Source organism: Danaus plexippus, chromosome Z (assembly GCF_018135715.1).
Source record: "Danaus plexippus chromosome Z, MEX_DaPlex, whole genome shotgun sequence".
Classification (NCBI taxonomy): Eukaryota; Metazoa; Arthropoda; class Insecta; order Lepidoptera; family Nymphalidae; genus Danaus; species Danaus plexippus.
In genome coordinates this window covers 7,733,933-7,755,471 of record NC_083559.1, presented here as the reverse complement: position 1 = coordinate 7,755,471, position 21,539 = coordinate 7,733,933, and the positions used below count along the sequence as shown (strand labels likewise).

At 31.1% G+C, this 21,539-nt stretch overlaps 1 protein-coding gene across 1 annotated transcript; it reads right to left on the bottom strand.

Moving 5' to 3' along the window:
- Positions 1–13,704: 13,704 nt before the first annotated feature.
- Positions 13,705–20,773, bottom strand: LOC116778007 (uncharacterized). The gene has a single exon (XM_032671848.2). It carries the CDS (start codon positions 20,189–20,191, stop codon positions 17,024–17,026), a length of 3,168 nt encoding a protein of 1,055 aa, XP_032527739.1. The 5' UTR covers positions 20,192–20,773; the 3' UTR covers positions 13,705–17,023.
- Positions 20,774–21,539: the final 766 nt, after the last annotated feature.

The window sequence follows — 21,539 nt, the reverse complement described above, 5'->3', positions numbered from 1 at the left end:
TAATAAAAATATATAATTATTGTGTATAAAATTCAAAAGGAAAGTAACATTATAGATATTAGTACATTAATAATAAATATTATCAACAAAATTTAAATTTATCGGTCACTCTATATTGTATAAGATATCCACACTAATACAAAATAATAGGCACAGCTGCTACACGACTAGACAAGCACACATACACAATCGGTGCATCCACGCACACCGACGTACCGGATAACAAAAAATGCATTATTATTATCCTGGAACCAGAAGATTCATATCGCTCACAGAAAGTTAAACCTTCTATGAACAAAATAAAGATTAAAATTAACTACATAACTATTTTAAACGATTAACTTAGATTTTATCCTAGCTATACGGGATCCAAAGAATTATGATACTTTTCAATATTGAGGGAAGATTGAATTTGGTTTGCGAATGTTCTTTGAGGAATTTAAGTTTAATAATAGTAGAAAAAAGCTATGTATCTTACAAGGCGCCAAATGCACGATGCACTACCCAGACGAAATCTGTGGAATTTTGTTAAACGTGATGTTTATTGCACATCGGATATTATCGGTTTGAGGTAACATAGTTTTGAACTCTCTATGTTTAGCATAAGGAAAATTTACTTCTGGACACTACATTTGTTAATATTATTTTACAATTTATAATATCGAAGATGTAAAAATTTTAATGAAAACCCTGATAATGTTTCTATCAAGAGCTTAGAAACTTAGAAAGCTCTTGTTTCTATTCAAATAACAAATTTTAAGAAACAAAGACTCCTAAAACAATTAAGTACGTAAATAAGAAAATTCCGCACTTTCCTTTAAAATTTATTTTACAATTTTTATCAAAAACCCACTTTTTTACATCATAGACAGTACAATGTAAATTATAATATATTTGTGTAGTACCTATAGAGTTCTTAAAAACAAATTAATACATCCTTAGTATTTCTTATGAATCATACTGCTCTCATTTCATATATCGGAGATTATTAACTTTTTCATATTCATGAGATTATTTGTTATTTAATTATATAACAAAGACAGGTACAAGGGGACAAGCCGGTTATCCTTGACCTGCCTTTGAATTGGTTGCATTTCACTTGCAAACCTATGAAAGGTAGCGACGACTTGACCATTACAAAACAACCTGTCACTGGGTCAAATATAACAAAAGAGGGTCACATTGACCATCTCCTATTGATTACACTACCGCATCCTAATTCTTTAGTCCGCCATTATCATGATAAAGGAATGACCCCCTGCGTTTCTCTCAGAAATAAAATTGTATTTCTGACCACGCCTTTGCCAAAGCTGTATTGTGTTACGTTTTAAATAGTTTTACTGATTTATGTCCTTTTTTATATTGGAAACTTAATTTCGTCATCCCTTACTAATTTAGGAGCTCTCAGTTTTTACAAAATATATTAATATTATTATTATTTGAACTTAATGAAACGAGGTCTACGAATAAGATTCGTTTCATTATTTCTCAGAGTCAGTTATCAAGTCTATAGAAATAGAACTTATTCAAGACCCCTTTGCTCTAAAATTGGACAAAGACGAGTGCGCAAATATGTTGCAGAGAGTAAATAAAGGGATGATATATTGTGAACAGTGATGTGATTTAAAAAAAATCCCTTAGCTGCCAAGGTGCATGCTCTCTAGTGTTGTTGGTTACTAGAAAGCTTATCGATACTTTTAGAATTAGTTTGGTCTACCTAATTTTATATCCACGTATAGAAACCTTTTGAATAGTAACATAGTCATGTATACCTATAACGTGACCCATTTTAGACTACTATGACATAAGATAAGGGTATCATTAAAGTTTCTAGAGACTTTTACACTCTTACGTATAAGGCACACCTTTTCTTATTTCCTAATTTTAATTAGAAGTTCGGCCGTTTCTTTCTATATCATATCGACAAATCCCATCACTACTATATCTCAGGTGAACGTAATCGTTGTGGGAACTATTGCTGCTATCTCATTTATAGAATGTGTCTATCCTGCTCTTGAATTGTCAGCAAGACAGTCTCATACAAAGCGCATTGAATTCGATGATTGAATAGAAAGCCATAACGCTTGCATGGTGTTCTAACACGTGCATTTATATGATGCAAAATAATATTAAACTGAAGCTTTAACTGTTTACTACATGTAGTTGGGGCTCTAACACCAGATTTCAATACGCTTTACAAAATTATTTTCATAAATATTTTACATAAAGAAAAGAAATATATATTTTTAATAAATACCTGCAATTTCATCCTAATTTTTGAATTTCTATGTGTGTTAATATAAATTTTGATTTTTATTGGCAGTGTTTACCTCTGTGTATTCAGTAATGGTAAATTGTATACCATGGAAGTATTTACTTTAAATACTTCAATGGTATACAATTTACAGTTTACAGTTCACGGCTCAATTTTATAACACAATATGTTGTATTTCGATTCTTTTGTTAGTTGCAGGCATCAAATAGACCGCTCCGTGTTACTTTAGGACCATTAAAATTTTTGTTAAATCCAAAAATATTACTTGCAAATTGACTCACTAATGGTAAACTACAAGGCTATAGATATCGATTCATTATAGCTTTTATTAATCTAGTTTAGTAGGTGATAATGTGAGTTTTGAATGTAAGACGGATATTAGGTATAGAAAATAAAGAATAATAATGATTAGTTTTTACTATACTAAATGTTTATTTAATAGAAAATCAAGGCTCTTTTCCCCTTTTACAAAGATTGTCAAAGAAAAACTAAAAATTTATCGCTTTTGCGTAAACATTAATGTTTGAGTATAATATGAATGTTATAAAGTTTAAGAAAACAATATTAAAAGAGACAAGATTTTAATATTGAATAAAATATTCTATAAATTATGATGACGACGATGATTATAAATCATAATTTATATTTGTCACTTGTAAAATGCCCTTCAAATTGTATCCTTCAATTAATACTGTTTTTCCACAAAATACTAAAGAAAGAAATTATGAGTGTACTATTTTACTAAGTATAACAAGTCTTCAAAGGAAAACTTGTAAACTTGTATTTTCTTAACATCAGCCATCGATATTCACATAACATTTTATAGTGGCTTAAACGCAAAAATCAATATCATATGGTAAATGAAAACGCGTTTGTAAGAAAATATAGAAGCAATAATCGTTCAACATGTCACATAATACGTGTATCATTTGCTACTTATCTAAAATATCACGCAGCTGCGTATAAGAAATTATAATAAGTAATAACATAGGACAGAAGTTTTACAAATAAAATATGTTACAAAATCACCACATCGAGCTAGCTATATATATTTGAGAACCAAAATGTATAATGTTTATCAACACTAAGTTCTTAATATAAGTTTATAAATTAAATTGTGTTGGTATTCTTTGACTCTTTTGTTTATTTTTTTATAATATATTAGAATCAACTATAGGTTTAAACAGAATCCTATGTATTTAAACAGAATCCTAAATATTATTGTGCATAGCCAATAAATAGCCTTGCTGTCTAAATAAAAGGCAAGTGTAGTATAAGATCGAAGACGAGAAGTGCGTAATTTATTGTGTAATAATGTCAATGTGCTTTTTATACCACGTGATGTAAACAATTGAATGGTTACCGGTTAGATGAGGCGCGCTTCCTCGTCGGCGTCTATGCCGCGACTACGTGTAATCAGTGACTTTCTTAACACCCGCGCTCATCGACGCAATTATATTAAGAAAAGTAAAATTGTGTTTACTTTAAGGCTTAGAAATTATTTAAAACCTGTGTTTTCTTTTTTACTTAAATAAAAAAATATTCATATGTATACTTAACATAAGTGCAACTTTTAAGACTATGAGAATCCCAATCCTTAATTATTTTTGTTATCACTAGGTCCATAACGACTTACATAAATCAGGAAAAATCTTTAAAGATATGACGTTCATTAAAACGGAACCTAAGACAACGCCCACACACTAAACTTAAGCTAAAAGTCGCGGTTACATTCATAAACTTTTTTATATCGTTTACTCGTGCTAGAATATGATTTTAAGATCTTACTTCAGCATAATATGTACCTACTATCACATCCTTTAAAGCCATTATCATTATATATCTTATTTCTTTCATTTATCTTAAACTTTTAATTCTCTTTTAGACCATCGTTTTTCGTTTCATATAAAGTTATGAAATTAAAGTTATTGTCGGTCGAGTCATAGACTAAATTATAATATATTTTAAAACAGTATGTCCTTAAAATACATTTTACAAATAGAATTTTAATGATATAAAATATTATGCATATAAATTATGATATCTAATAAAATTTATAAATTAAATATGTCTCGGCTTAAATTAATTGCCTTTAGACAATTCGAACATTAACATTGACTTTCGAAACCGATTGTAAACATAAATTGCAATAAAAAAAACACGTCCGACCACCCGTACTGCAGCAACTATTCTATCTCACTCACAATCGAAGATTTAAAATATTTTGTCTCATTCTTTAAGAAACTTAATATTTGTCTATTATCATTGCCGTTTAAGGGTGGTCTTTTTCAACCTATCTATCATTTTGATTAGATGGAACCAAGGATTTAAATTCAGTATTACATTTCGACATCAAAAACAAGATTTATCAAAACATATTTTAAAATAATTACAATATTGAACGTATTACAAAAATTCACGTTGAATAGGTTTTCTAAGTTTTCGTTAACTTAAAAATTATAAGTCATAATCATTTACTTCCTACTACTATTTGGAGACAAAAAGATACATTTATTTGTTATACAAAATCTATTGTATTACTTTGGATTATTCCAAGTAGAACTGAATACAACATTTGTAGTAAGTCGGATTAAAAAAAAGTAGAATTTACTGACATAATATATAATCTATCCGCTCAAAAATTTCTACAAAAATTATCCAAAAGAAAAATTAAATTCAATGCTACTTACTTACTTATTAGTAAGACTTACTAGAAATATGTTTCTTTGTAACTTTCATTTTTTTTATTTTAATTTCATAAAATGATTAGATCTAACATTTAAAAACACGTAAAATCAATACCATACAAGTTACAGACTGTGTTTTTTATGTTATATTATAATAGTAATATTGTATTTCCTAGACAAGAATATAATTTCAAATTTAGTATCACTAACTGTGCTTCATGGTTTAAGGCTGTGGTTGGCACCGACTGGCTACGTTCTCGAAGATACCTACACAACAGTAGGCAACACTCTAAATATATCCTTACTCCGATAACATATTTTATTTCAAATACCTCACAATGTTAAAAAAGTTACCATTATTGAAACGACATAAAATGAACTTACTACAAAAAAAATTAATTTATATAATGGTTCAATTAATGATTATTTAAAATTCCATTCGTAGGAACCTCTTTAAATACATTTTTTGTTTTTCACAATTTTCTCCGTTCAAAACTGTTAATTTTGTTAGTCACCTCCTTAATTCAACCTTATTGTACATATAATAAACAATCGGTAATTTATTCTATATTATTTTAGAGTTGCTGACATTTTTCTATCTTAAATATATTAAGTTGGTTGTTTTATCTATACATATTTTTGTTTTAATGAATAATAGCGTTTATTAAAGTCAGACAGGCAACTGGCCCCAACTATAATTACTGCACTGGTGCAATGTAGCCACGCGATATCGCGTTTTCAAAACGTAGGAGGCTAATTGTTCATTTCGAGATTACATCAGTATTGATTGCCATATTATAATGTTTGAAGTGATTGTGTAAGGTGACATCTGATGTGAAATGTTCCCCGCTCTGCACCTATTCATATTTCACAACTGCTCCCTTTTTATGTCATAAACTTTTGTCTAAAAATTTATTTATATAGCTGCCACATTCATTCTCGAATATTGAGCAATTTGTATAAGATATACATATCGTATATATAATAGTGTAGGCCAATGGCACATAATGTTATTTGAAGGTGATTATATTGAAGCCGGCTTGTGTGGTCTTAAAATTTTATATGTGAATAAAATAAAATTACACGCTCAAGTCAATTGGAGTATATAATATCTCACATAAAATTCTTTGGACGATGGTCGATTTAAGACTTTATTTATTAAAAGGTTATTCATATTTTACAAATACTTTGTAAAATTTACGGTAGTTTATCATATAGGAACACAAAATTCTGAGTAATATTTAAAATATCGCCTGCGTGCCTCTGAAATCACAGTACCGAAGCGTTGGACGCGACTTCATAAGAAAATTCAAATGATACAATGCGGCGCTCGTAATGCTAACGTATTGCATGCATTAATATATGTAATAACAGAATAACGCCTAGTTCACCTACAAAGCTTTAGCATTTGTTTGCAAATGGAAATAAATGTTACATTTACTAGGGTAATAAATACACTGCAAAAATAGTTTTTTAAAATAAGAAACATTTAATGGAAATATGAAGCAAAATACCTAACGAATTGGTTCACATTAAGGGTCATTGAAAAGGTTGTTTTATATTATTTTTAATCATTAAATTGTCTGTCAGACACTAACAAAGCATTCGCCGTGGGCACCAATGACCTATGAGTAACCATGTTTTTTTTTTACTTTAGTTCGTCGTATCCATATAAAACAAATATCTTAAAATATTTGCTATGTAATTTAACGAACTGCTTATTTAATTGTTTATGTACAAATTATTAGTTTTTTATGTCATTGATTATATTATGAATTAATTTATAATGTCAAAAATATGTACCTATGTAAACTATTTTGGAGTTATCCCTAATAAAATTAGAAAAAGAAATATTTTTAAGACTTCAGTTCATTATTCTTTAAATTTTACTAAAAATATTTATATCATTAATAATACGTCATAAAACGACTTTTTATTTATAATGAATATGAATAGGACAAACTATTTTAAGATATTATTATTATTGGATTAGTACAACTACTAACTCAAGAAAAAGTCCACATTTGAATATGTAATATAAATCACAGTCACCCTCCTTATTGTAGCATTTTTATTAAGTAGATCCAATCCAGTTTATAAGTTTTATAATATTAATCAAATCATAAAATTCATTCAGATATATGTATTTTCCTAATTAATAAAATAAAACTTTCATATTCCTCTAACATTCCGTGTGCAATAGATACATATTGTAATGGTTTTAAGAACCGCAAGATTTCAGCAACTGTTAACATTTTTGTCCTTGAATCTCAGACGACCTTAGGGCACAGCGTTCAAGTTATGCATAAGGAATCAAACGCTAAATTGGGGCTTGAGCAAAAACTGGTCAGATCACTTTTGCACGATGACGTCAGGCAGCCGCAACGCGCGCGCTTCCGAAGATCAACTTCATAGAATTATAGAAAACGACAGTTTCCAACTAACTGTATATGGACACCGCTTTTTATGGGTATCAATTGGGATTTAAAAAAACTTTCGATTATTTTTATACTTTATGTAATTATTTTTGGATTTGGGCGCAAATTAAATTTAAATTAATTGAGTGTAAGGTAGAAAAGCAAGATGATGTAAATTACCAATTATTCTTTTTGTCCAAGTCCAAAGAGATGAAATAAAATCTGGTTCTTCATAGAATAACTGGCTTATAGAATCCGCCAAGTTGGATTTCGATTCTAAGAAGTATTACTGCAAAAAGATAAAGGGTTTCTCGATTACACGTATAGTACGTAGCATAGTGTAACAAGCTATTTATGAAATTATTTCAGCTTTCGTAATAAAATCAAAAGAAATACTTAAATATCTTGTACTTAATTAAATACCATGTAAGAATTAAGAACTTTTAAGTGCATTTTACATATTTTATTTTCTGAAGAGAAAATATCATAAGACATTCAATATCAAATATAATTTTCCCCTTACTTTTTATTGTATCCTTCACGCCTTCGAAAACCTGTTTTATGTATGAAATACAAACAAGGGACCGAATGATTGTGTGTGGATTAAGACAACATCACCAAGAAATCGCCAGGATCTCGTCACGTAAGGAATACAATTCAATAGACATTAATTAAAATTATTATTTTTTTGTTTCTTGAGTATTCTCAGAAAAATTTGTTGTAAAAGTATAAAATATACAAATGTGTCACGTTATTAAATAAAAAATTGAAGACAACAAAAAGCTAGACTTAACAATTGATAAAAGAATTATATAACAATATTTATTATAAAACAATTTTATCCGTACCTGGACTAAAAAGATTGCTTACTTTTTTTATTCAGTATTCTTTAACAGATCTTTTTATTTCTTTAAAATAACTCTTTTCATGCGAAGAACAGCGATTCCGCTCAAACTGCAAACAGAATTTTATGCTTTCACAGAACCTACAATTATCGATTTGTTTAAGTAGCAATTTTATTGAAATATAATTAAAAATTAATGTTTTTATTCTGTACGTACCCTATGATTATATATTAGAGGGTTTAAAATGCAGTAACGTACTACTTAAAGATCATCAAAATTAATTGAATGGTAAAAAATTCAAAAAATAAATTTATTTATATTGTAAACCTAATTTAAAATCTACGTAGTCATATAAAAGCTCTAATGGTTATATATATATATACACATATATATATATATATATATATATATATATATATATATATATATATATATATATGTGTGTGTGTGTGTTTTCTAATAATAAATTGATTTTAAAAATACATTTTCATACCTATGTGTTTAAATAATTTATTCATGACCGTGGCAAAGAAAGTTGAAATTACTATATATCTATATTTATTTTAAAGAGAAATGGAAAACTATTTTCAAGATTTATGATTAGCATATTGTACGTCACGCTCATAAAATAACCACGAGAATGCATACATTTTATTCAACAGTAAGCATCGTCGCAGTGCATAGTTTACAGAGCGTTGTCAGATTCCAATCCACACACCATTCAATACTACAATGGTCGAAAATACGTGAAGGAAAAACTGTTAACGCTCCGTATGCAACGTGATGATGCCAACTAAGACGAAGCATAACATCTATTAAGAATTGTAAAACGACTATAGTGATAAATATATGTGCAAATTAGATCCATGTTATCCTGCGGCTCAATATGGGTCAAGGAACGTTTCCCCTTGCAACCTCCTTGGAATTGCAAGGCCAATCACCAACATTAAGCGTATTTCTTGCCTTTTTTTTAATCAAATCATTTTTATTTACGTATCAGTTGACCAGTCAACCCGGGGTTATCTGGTCATCAACAAGGACAAATTATGTATAAGTAGTTGTATAAATTACACTTGTATTTTGATCCCTGGAATAAATCAACTTTGTTGCAAACTTCTTGATGAATAAAAGTCAATTACGTGTAAAAGAGAGTGACTAAATTAAAAATGTGTGAAATAGAGGTATAATAGTCTTCGAAATTTTTAAAATAATCTTCGAGAGTATGTAAAATATGAATGAGGAATTAAATCGTTCAGCAAATTAGCTGTCAATGTCCGATGGTCAAATATACTAAACTAACGGTTAATGCACCTTTTAAAAAACAGTTAAGTGACATTCGGGTGTATTTGTAATTTTTTGCCATTATGTCAATTTTCAATAGCCGTTTTTAAGCAACCTCAGCCAGTGTAGTTTTTTAAGGTAAATTATTATAAAAACGATTACAATTACAGACATACTATATAATTTAATTAAAGTAATCTTCAAAATATTCCTAAGTCAAAAGTGTATTTAAAAGTCATGGCCGATTCTCTGCAACTACTTAAGATTTGTACCTACAACCTTCACTTCAATTTAGCCCATCGATCTTTTTATCTTAATCCAATACGAGCGGACCTGTGTGAAGTCAGGTGTTTTTATATACCCAAATAATATTGTCACATCCATTTGAAATGTATGAAGTATTTTGTTTAAAATAGTTGTTGACATCATGTAGCTGTTTGAATAATTATGAAAAATTCATGGCGATATCAGTTGATACTGGAACAGTTCATACATTGTTCGTCCATAGGGGTGCTAATACACAACTCAAATCACCAATTATTTTTTGTCTTTCATCATAAATGCAAAGTTTTGATACTTCATTATAAAAAAAGAATGTTGTTCAATAATTTTAATTATATAAATTTATTCATATTGACAGCCCTATACGAGCTTGACCACGTTCCAGTCTCGCCTAAGTTATAATTGCAAAACGTAATGGCGTCAGCGACACTGACCTCTGCGTCTCAAGTACGAGGGGTCATTACCTTAGCGTTGCACTCGGTAGTCGGTATGCACAAACTAGTATGACGACAGCTTCAGTTGTATACTTGCTAAGGTTTGATTATATATATCAGAGAATAATATATATTTATATAAATCGTGTCTTGTCTATACGTAAACTCTTAACAACACACTATTATTTTATTTTCTTATTATTATTTTCGTAGCGATTAGTTATTATAATACATTATAATAGATATCCAAAAGATATTTATATCATGTAATTTATCGCTTAAATTTTTGCTGTCAAGTTAACATACTAGAATTAATGTTTCAAACTGACTAATCAAACTATAATTAGTTTCAATGGAAGTTAAAAATTATAGAGGCGGCATCTCTTTGCGCTTTTAATCTGAGAATCGTCGTAAATGATTCCAATATATTATTATTGTCAGCGATTTTGCATTGTAAGATCGGAATCGATGACCCTTCCGTTTGGTAAATTCACCTTCAGCAAATATCAATGACCATTTAACAAAGTTACCGGTCCTGTTTTTTAAATTCATAATATTCTGTCTTACGCTAAATGGCGTGGACGATTTAAATCTAAATAATCGATGTTTTAAATAAATAAAATTAGTAGCTTTAAAGAAGAAGACTTTAAATTATTCTGAATGATTGAGTCATATCTGGAGGTTAAATATAACTTTTATATAACTTAATTCCTTAAAGATCTTCAATGAAAAGACATCAAAAATAATCAGTTGAACAAAGCTGTATATGTATGTCTCATTGATTGTTAAATTCTTAACAAATGGGAAAAAGTTTAATCAGTTGTATACAATATTAATATCATCTTTAAGGGATTGTGAAATTCGTCAAATATGTATAAAAATAATAATATATTATTTTACAACAATAAGGTTATAAGATTGTGTGATTCTTGATTCTAAGAAATTTGTCGACAATTCCCACCTGCTAACAAACTTAAATTATGATATCAAGGCTTACGACTGTGAGACCGGAAATTAATTGAATACCAAATCAATATAAAAAAAAAATAACCGCAGAAAGAGGAAACCTTTTTAAGTATTACATATGAGTAATACAGATTATTGGAATGTGATGTTTTGATTAACAATAAAAGTAATAAAAATAAACAAATAAATTTTATTACAAATACGTTGAAACAAATCTATAGCTTGACAAATAAATATTATTCGTCCTTTGGTAAATGTATGTTGATCGAAATATGAATCGACAAATAAAACATAGAAAACGGTATATCTGGAGGTGCAAACGGGTTGTACACACGATTCAGCTCTGATTCAACGTTTGACCTTCGAACGAAAGCGAAACCGGTGCGGACGGGCTCTGACGGGTTCGCTTTCATACGTTATACTTAGAACGCGCATGGATTTAACACAAATTAAATACTTTACATTGTTCTTACTTTACATTGTACTAGCTACTTTTTACTTTATTTGTTTGAACCTAAATATCTTATTCAATAACTTATCAAATAGTTAGTTTCATAGTGTTCTGTTTAAGGTCGATTATGTTAATTTAGTAGCGAATGAAATCTTGCTGTCACGTTACAGAAAAATCATTTCTATAACTAAACCAGACTGCAATGACAATATTATTTCTTATGCTTCTTATTCTTTTTTTGTATTATTTAAAACAGCTGTAGATTCCGTTTAGATAATTGCATAGGAATACTTGAAGTACATTGAATAGTGGAATGAGCTCAAACATGATATGAATTATGTTTTCCAAGGTTTGGATTTATAGGAAGATTCTCTTCCGCATTCAATGTTAGCAAAGAATATACATTTGTTCGAGTTTTTTGCCCAAGATTTTGAATAACAATTTAATCTTCTGGCAGCATGAGACCTAATTAAGTATAATAATTATAAAAATAATGGTACCTATTTTAAGCTAACCATTATTAAGGTGGAATTAATTTAAAATTTTTGATTTTAATTTAATGTCTGTAGATGGAATCTTAACTATTATGTATATACTGAGAGTTTTATATGAGTAGTTTAAATAAAATGAAGCGACAAGACCATATAAATATTTTTTAAATAATTTCAAATATTTGTGTCCACAAACACAAATAATATCCCTAAAGCTTATACCATCTCAGTTGTACAGCAGTATATTATCAAAATTCGTCATATTTATAACGAAATAATATTATATTAAATTGATCCCAACATTCTGTTGAACCAACTTCGATCTATTGACGAATAAAATTTACTAAACTACCTTCACTTTAATAAATGTAGATGAGTTATATTATGTTAGCCTTAAGAACAATTTAATTTCTTGACTATAACGGATATGTTTCATGAATTCAATCTCACAGCTTTATAATTAAATTTCGAAGTTATATCAAATATTTCATGATGATTCATAGCCTGATGCTATACAATATGCACCTCAATCCTGACAATATTAAGATCTACTTTATGTTGAATATATTTGTATTTAACTTTTTCGACTGAAATAGTCATTGTTTCAGTTGAAAAATTTAGCTCGTTTAATTAAATAAAAATGTATATTAAATATACATTTATCAAGTAACATTACTTAGAAAGGATGACCTCTTGAACCGTTGAAGCCAAATAAAAATAATATATTTGTTTATAACTGTTTAAGATTAATCAATAAATTTAGACTTAGGCCTAAAAAACTTAAAGACTCTATTTTATTATCAAACTTTTTCATTATTAGAGTGAAATTGTAGTTATTTTATTTACTTCGATCTACTTATAAACATCGTTAGAATTATATTCGATTACAAATATTCATCTTAATGTCTTTATGAAATATTTAAGATTTGATACAAAATTGAATATTCAAATCTAAAAGTATGAAAACATATTAAAATTTTGACGGTCCTGTTCAGTCATTAACAAAATGAGCATTCTTCCATTTCAAATGGTGTTTTTGGGATCTCGTTGAAGTCTTTTACTTATGAAATATGAAACGTTATAAAGTAGTATTAAGATTTGCTAAGGACTTTATTTTTTTAATGATGTCGGTATTATTAAGCCAGTCTTGTTACTATAATCATACCCTCGTAGTTCATTATCTTTTAATACGACTCATTGGAAATATTTCTCACAAAAAGTTTGTGAACGTATTGTTCAGCATTTTATTTCATATATCAGTGTAATTTTTTTTTACATAGTTTTATTATTTTTAGTAACCATTCCATATACTTACGTCAAATTTAATTTCGTTGTTGTTCTCGTCACAAGTGCGTTCACACGTCCATATATTTTATTATAAAATTATGCGAATAACATATTAATTGTTATTCTTGTGTTGGATTTAGTGTTTACGATAATTCAATATCGTTTGTATGTTATATATAAAATTTCTTCTCCTAATAATTTATTTATATATTAACAAAACAAAATTCGCAAATAGCAGCTAGGAGCAAGGAGATTTAAATGAAACAACAATGTTTGTTCACAATTAATTTATATTTACTGACAGATCTGACAGACGACCTGCTACATTAGCAGTATGGCATCGGAATCTTATAGTATATAACGATTTTGTATACTGATTAGAAACAACGGTCTAATCATTTTACAATCAATATGATTGAACAGAAATATTGAAACAACCATGAAACAGGTGTCTGCAAAATTTCAAGGTATAAATAAATCGCTCTGCTGTTTAACGTTTGTATAACACTTGTTGATCCATGTATATATACATTGTGATATACTACATCAAGCCAGATTCACTTCATGTATGTAGTATATCTATATATAAATGGATGTACGCATAGCTAAAAATACCATTCGCCGTGGCGGTGTGACAGATCTGTCACCTAGCACTAGAATAAACTATTATCAAGGCTTAAATCTAATGATTCTAGACAATGCCCAGGAGAAGACCATACCGACTTCAACAATATCTGATAAACCAATGTTCAGCTGACTTTGAGAACTTTCAGTCGCGACTCATGGCATCTCTAGGACATTGACTAGCAACAGTTTAATTCGCACTACGCTTATAATAAACAAAAGTAATTAAAAAAAAATATTTTAACGCATGCTGTCAACATTTCTGCTACAAACCCGTCCAAAGTTTGAGGGAATAATTATTGAAGAAAAACAACGTCTTATCGTATTAATCCTTTCAAATTTTACTCAACCGAATGTAACAGAAATCATCTGGTAACTGACAATTAAATTAGTATACACAAACATAAATCACTGAAACTTACATTATATATATCTTATTGGCTACTATATAAACTTGAAATCACTACGAACTTATTTCAAAATAAGTGTATCGACGAATACAATAATAGAATATGATAAATAACAAATTTATCGTTCGATATTTACATAATTTAAATCTAAAAGATACTACTAATGCTTTATTAAACAGTACAAGAGAGACAAATATGTCTACTAAAATATATTTGAAGATGAGCGTCGGTCGGGCTGCGGGGCTGGCGCTGGTAAATAAAATGTCTCTAGTACAAGGGAAGGCAAGATGAGGTATTCTGTTGACGATCGCCGAGCAGCGCGACCTCGCTCTCACAACGCGATCTAACCCTATTACTCGTTACATGAGGTAGTTTAGTTTCAAGTGTCACTATTATTACATTATTGCTACGATGAAAATATTTCTGTTATACAAAAAATTCTCAACAGTTTAGAAAAATTTATACATATGTCTAGTATTATCTGTTTTATAGTTATCGATGTTTTAATGTAAAATTCATTTATTAAAGCGAGCATTCGCATCCAAATTTATATCATGGTGGATAGTTGATAAAAAGTTCTTCGAAACTTTAATTCCTGATATGCTTCATAAATATATTTACTATCTTAAATATATTATTTATTTTATAATTGTTATATTTGGAAACCGAATGCAGGCTTGTTATTAACATTTGTATACAGAATTATGTATAACACTGATATCAATGTACTGCAAATATGCAATTAATTTCCATAAACCACTTTTTGCACTTAAAATTTCATTACTATATTCCGATTTTTTTAATACAACTTCGACATATTGTAATTCATAAGATTTAGTAACTGATGAGGTAGATAGGCAAAATGTAATTCTATTTGTATAAAAATATTTCTGCACAATAATCAACAGTTAAATATAAACATTATCAAAATTAATTCATTACAGTGTTTCATATTGCACATATATTTCGAACATATTATTTTTCGGTTAAAATACATGCAACAGATGTGAACATCAAAATATTCAATTTGTTACTGCCTCTTCTAAACTGAGAATCACATTTGTTGATTTAGCAATTATAAAATATACCGCACTTTATTGTATATGAGCAACAAAAAGAAGATTTTTAAATACAAATAGGGTCGTGCTATTAACTGTTATAGATAAGTAAATAATCATCAAATATTTATATACAAGTATTCAATGTCTCCCTTATAATTTTTTCTGTCCCTAAGTAATCAGTAAATTAATAAACATGATATTTAATTTAATATTATACAAGACATTTACATTAGTATTTAAATTATTGCTAGAGAATTTCTTTATTAGGCTAATTTAAAATTAAATTGTTTCGCAACAGACAGTTGGCGGTGATAATTTGGCAACGTTCAGGAAGACTACTTTCCTACCACTAACGAAACAGGAATGTTTAAACTAAATTCGTTCAAATAATATATTGGTAACTAAGATTGGACATAAATAAGTTTAAATTTAAGGAAAAAATGAATTTAGTCAACTACCTAAATATTAAAACAGATCAACAGACAAAATAATAAAATAGGAAGCACCGGTAAAATATTAAAAATATAAGTAACTAATAGAAGAATTTACACCTAAAACAAAAACGATAGTTATAACACATTCTCTGGAGTACAAAGGCTCCTTTTGTCGTGAACAACTTTCAAAACAAAATGCACATCACAACTATAAAGATACGACCACCAAAGTCACTATATCCTTCTTCTTGACGATCTTACGTAGCAAACCTCTTAAGATTTAATTAGATTTAGGTATTACTATAATAAAATTGCGTTAAACTTTTGATCCGTTACAATACCTCTAACTCGCTTGAGAAGTGTGCCAGGCTACTGTATTATTAAAATCCTTAACACAAAACTTTGATCAACATTTGTAAAAACTAATTCTTTTTATATTCATTATTATGTTATATCTGGCTCATTAGTCCCAAAGTAAATTATTTACAGAAAATTATAGGTAAAGAAATAAATTTAAAGAGTTACACGCGTTTCTTTACCAAACAATAACAATAATTTTAAACCAAGCAATTTTTCAACTAAAACTTTCTAAAGATCAAAAATTTACAGACAAAAGATATGTTCTGAATCAACGTCGAAAATGACAACCATTATTAATCACCTAATGTAATAAATCACCGGGTATTTTTATCTAACTAATTCTACGATATAATAGTAATTCATATGTAAAAATGATATGGATCGGTCTATAAATTATTACGGAATATCACTCCGACGTCATGTAATTACATGTTTAGCGCCCAGACAGCCAGACAAGTAAAGTCACCTTGCATCGAACACAAGGTTAGATTGAATGAACAACAAAAAACATAGCTGGTGGCCTAAATGCATGCGTCGGAGTTGTTCTGCCGCTTTGCTTAAAAAACGTAACACATTAATAACAAAACGTTTCATTTAACGTTATTAATTAACTATATAAATATTTTGGAACAAATTTATCATATCAAATTCCAATTATTTTTTGACATGATATGTGTGTATCAAACTTTTTCAAAACAATGGCTTATTGTATATTTATTTATGTAGATGGAGAAGATGATGTCGGCGATACAGATGACGATGATGAACGCAAATTTTTCTTTATGTGGGTGTCGAAATGCTTTACCATGTGATCTTTTCTTATGAATCCCTTACCACAATGATCGCACGCAAACGGCTTGCACCCAGAGTGTAAACACATGTGACGACGCAAATCAGTTTTATGATTAAACGACTTTGGACATTCATTACATTTGAAGGGTTTATTGTCTGCATGTTTTAAGTAATGACCCTCATATGAAACACCGTCCGAAAAGCGTTTACCACATCTATCACATTTAAATGGTTTAGCTCCCGAATGGAAAGTTTTATTATGTTGAGTAAGATAACAAACCTTGTTGAATAATTTGTCGCATTCAAAACATTTGTGTACCGTTGTTGGTGTTGACTTTTTCAAATGATTTCTCTCTGTTAGTGGCGTACTCGAAACTGTTGATGATATTGAAGGGGACCCGTGACTTTCATTCTCAGCTTTAGCGCTCTCTGGACTTGCTGGAGACTTCATTTGTGTTCCATAATTTTCTTTATTAGCATAATCCATTATGTCTTCGATTTTTAAAATTTGTAGTTCACTAGAATCCGTTCTTAATACGTCATCTTCTCTTTTTATAGTTTTACCTCCAACTGCGTAGCCGTACGGATAAACCTTAATTGTATCCGTATTGTAGCTAACTACATTTTCCTTCATTGGGTTAGCTTTAGGTGAATAATTATAATCATAATCTATACTTTGTCCATTTATATCCATGCCATTGTATTGTATAGGAGAGTTAACTGGATCTACAATAATGTAACCGGCGGTAGAATCGTCGGCAACAACTTGACCCCCCACGTTAGGTGATGTAATATAGTTTGAAACATAAACGCTGAAGCTCTGCATTTGTAGCTGCGAGAAACTAGGCAAGCGTCCATTGGCAGGCTGACTAGACGTTTCTTGTTCCATAACATCGACCTCTTCTGGTGCGGCTTCACCAAAAGTAGCCGGATTGGCTATAGGCAGATTGTTGATAGCCATATCCATAACGTGGGGGGCCATCCCGTTTGGGTAACTCGGTGCTATAGTCTGTTGAAAATTCTGACCCAAATATAATGGGGTGTGCGTGGGGTCCGGTACCGAAGGCCCCAAAGGATCCGTAGACCTCGGGCTGTACGGGTTGACACCCAAATGGCTGAACGGCGGTAGAGTGTGAGCCGTAAGCGCTGGTGTACTCTGGGTTAGTACTGGTGTTGAAATATTGCTGGTTGACACTGATAGCAGGCCCCTCATATGGTGATTTTGAGAAACAGAGGGACCTGCTTCCCCGTTTGGGGGATTCGTACCAGTTGATATTGAAGTACTTTTTGGACCTTGAGGACTATCGTTTGGATTCCCAATGCCTGGTGGTTGGCTACTTATATTTATATTAATCGGGTGTGAACCCACTTGATGCTGTAAGGGGTGATTAGTTAGAGGAATGTTACTGAAATTATTATCTAAATTACCCTGTTGGAGATGCGTGTATGGTGATTTGGACTGCATAGTTGCAACACGGTGAGCGCGTTCAAAGTTTTGCGGTGCATATGGCGACTGCAAAGCACCGTCATCCACGTTCCTGCTGTCTTCGGAGGGGACTGGACTTTGCGTATTGGAATCCGGATTCTGTTGTTGAGCTCGATTTTGCAAAGAATCACGACTTGGATGATGATGGCTTGAAATGGGCATCGTTGCTGGATCAGGTTGCCCAGATGACCTTACAGCGTTTTTATGTAGTGTAGTATTATAGTGCCTTTTTAAGTGGCCCGAGCTAGTAAACCACTTGTTACAAGCAGTACAGTTATAGGTCTTCGGTCTTCTTGCTTCATTCGACTTCCAATTAGCTCCTTTACCCCCAATAGAGGGCAATGACGACGATGTAGGATTGGCAGGTTGTGTGCTTGTTATTTGCGGTGCATTAGGGGAATCATATGGTCGGTATGGTGGCTTCATATCTGAGTTAGTTGAAGCCACATTCCCTGAGTAATCTGTTAACGGTTGCATTTGAACACCAGAATAAATTTTTTGTTCCACGTGCATAAAAGGTTTTTGTTCATGATGCACTAAAAATTTATCTTGTGAATAAGAAAATTTTTGATCTGGATGAAACATCTTTCCTTCAGTTGCATATGCCTTTTGATCAGCAAACATTTTTTGTTCTTTGAACAGGGATACGTCGCCATTCATTTGAGGATTTGTATATATCTTTTGAGTTTCCCATGGCATCATAGGTACAGTCCTTGTGTTTACTTCACGTACCTGAGACGATGTTTCTTCGTAAGGTGGATTTTGTTGTTCTCCTTCATTTCCCTGGTAAACTACCTTTTGGGAATCTAAATCTAGAATATCCGATGATTCCTCATGTTCTTCTTTAACTTTTATACTATCATTTTGATAGCTAGAATTGTTATATGATTTGCTAGGAAACTGTTGAAAGGGAATGTTTCCTGTAGCAGGTACAGCGCTCGTACCTGCGTGAGCCGAATTGCAGTGCTCATTTAACTGTACAGCGGAATCACAAACGTAGCCACACTTGTCGCATTGATTCGGCGAAGGTGATGGCGTTGGTTGATTTAGCGGCTGGCCATACAATGGGCTCGAAGATGAGACTTGTGATACACGATCTTGCATATTATATGGATGGAAACGATTCGGCTTATGATATTCTTGATTATATTGCGACTGTTCCCAGTTTATTTGCTCAGTGTGTTGATTTTGAGAAAAATTGGAATGAGTAAAATTATTACCAAATTGAGCTCCCGGTGAGAAGTTTGTTTGATCTGGATTTTGGTAAGGTGATGGTGCGCTGTGATAGCTCTGTGGTGTTGCAGGGTGCGGAAACTGCACTGTTGTTTCAGGCGTCGCGCGCTGTTGAAACTCTGGACTTGGTTTGGTAATCATACTGTCACTTGAGTCCGCCGGAGCTGATACTGTTGTTTCGTTTTTCACTTTAGCGCTATTATTGTTTTCGGTATCATTTTGAGAGTTCTGAGTGCCCCACTTCACATACAAGTTCTCTTTGTGATATTGTAAATGCACTTCTAATGAATCAACAGTATCCAAATATAGGTCGCAGACTTTGCAATAATAATCTCTCGACGGCAAAGTCGACGAAACAGCGTTGTTGTTAGCCATCTAACTCATCAATTGAAAGGAGAACACCGTCTCCTCCAACGAAAAAAAAATAAAAATACCAATCTTCTCTTTGTGACAAACATGTAGTCGATGGTGCATAAATCAAACACTACATAATAGATTCATGGTCGAGGTCACGTATCTCCCATGTGAGTCAACTTATTCTAGGGCAGTGCTTCTGAAGAAAGTTTTCCGCGGCATAGCCGCGCGGGCGGGCGGCGCGACCACGTGCGCCTTGTAAACACTTCCGTAATGACAAAACAAACTTCTATGCGGCGTCCGAGTGCACACACGCTCTTCAAATACGTCTCACTTTTGTTCACATTAACTAGCAATATAAAAAAGTGTATATATTTATGTCCATAATAATGGATTACCACATAACTTTAAGTTTGTTTAAACATTGTCTATATTCACCTAAAATCACAGATGCTAAATATAAAGACGTCTATTTGGCACTTGTGTATAAAAACAATATGGATATGTTATTGTGTGTAGTTTATAACGATGCGAGACGGACGCGGCGCGGGTCAGCCGCCTGGTACGGACGCTGTGAACGTTTACTAGCAACTGACAGCCTTCCCGAAGTCGCCTTCGGGGGCATGACTTCAATAACAATTCGCAACGTCGTCCCCCACCGTGGCGTAAGTGCGAGCGAGAGCGGCACGCGGTGATGAAGTTATCGCTCCTTCGTCCTTTTGTATGTCCTGAGTGGAAGCAAGACGGGGTCAAAGAGAGGTGGAGGGAGTGCGGGAAGGGCCCGGTCCTACGCTTTCTCAAAATTGAAATGCCCGGTCGAAATGTCCGGTGATGCTGCGTCCTGTGTCCGAGTGGGACAGCGATACCACCCACCCTTACAATGCGGGACGATCGGGCTCTGCGACTAAATTTTCTAAATTTCAAATCTCACTTTATAATAAAAGAAGCATTTCATTAACTCTGGAACTCTTAAGTTATAGTCAAAATTTTTGTAGTAGTAGTGGTTGGTTATAGAATACATTATTTGTTTGCTCATATAATTTTACCTCATTAATAATAATTAATAAAAAAAGAAAAGGCAGAAGTATATGCAACTTGACGTGTGAGCCTTAAAACCTTAAATAAGTCAATGACCGAAATTATAAAATAAATTCAACATTAACAACATTCCATTTTCTAAACAAACTGTGCAAAACGAAAAAGAACGAAATTAAAAAAAACGTATGACGAATAAAGTTACATTAATTTAATAGAATAAATTTCATGCTTCTATAGGCTTGACTCATTAAAAATGTTAATAATTTACATATATTATATTCATTAAAATCTTTAATGAATACTTTAAAATATCTGAAGAAAATATTGGCAT

Coding starts and splice junctions, on each gene's coding strand:
- LOC116778007 (XM_032671848.2), bottom strand. CDS start 20,191: ATGGCTAACAACAACGCTGTTTCGTCGACTTTGCCGTCGAGAGATTAT.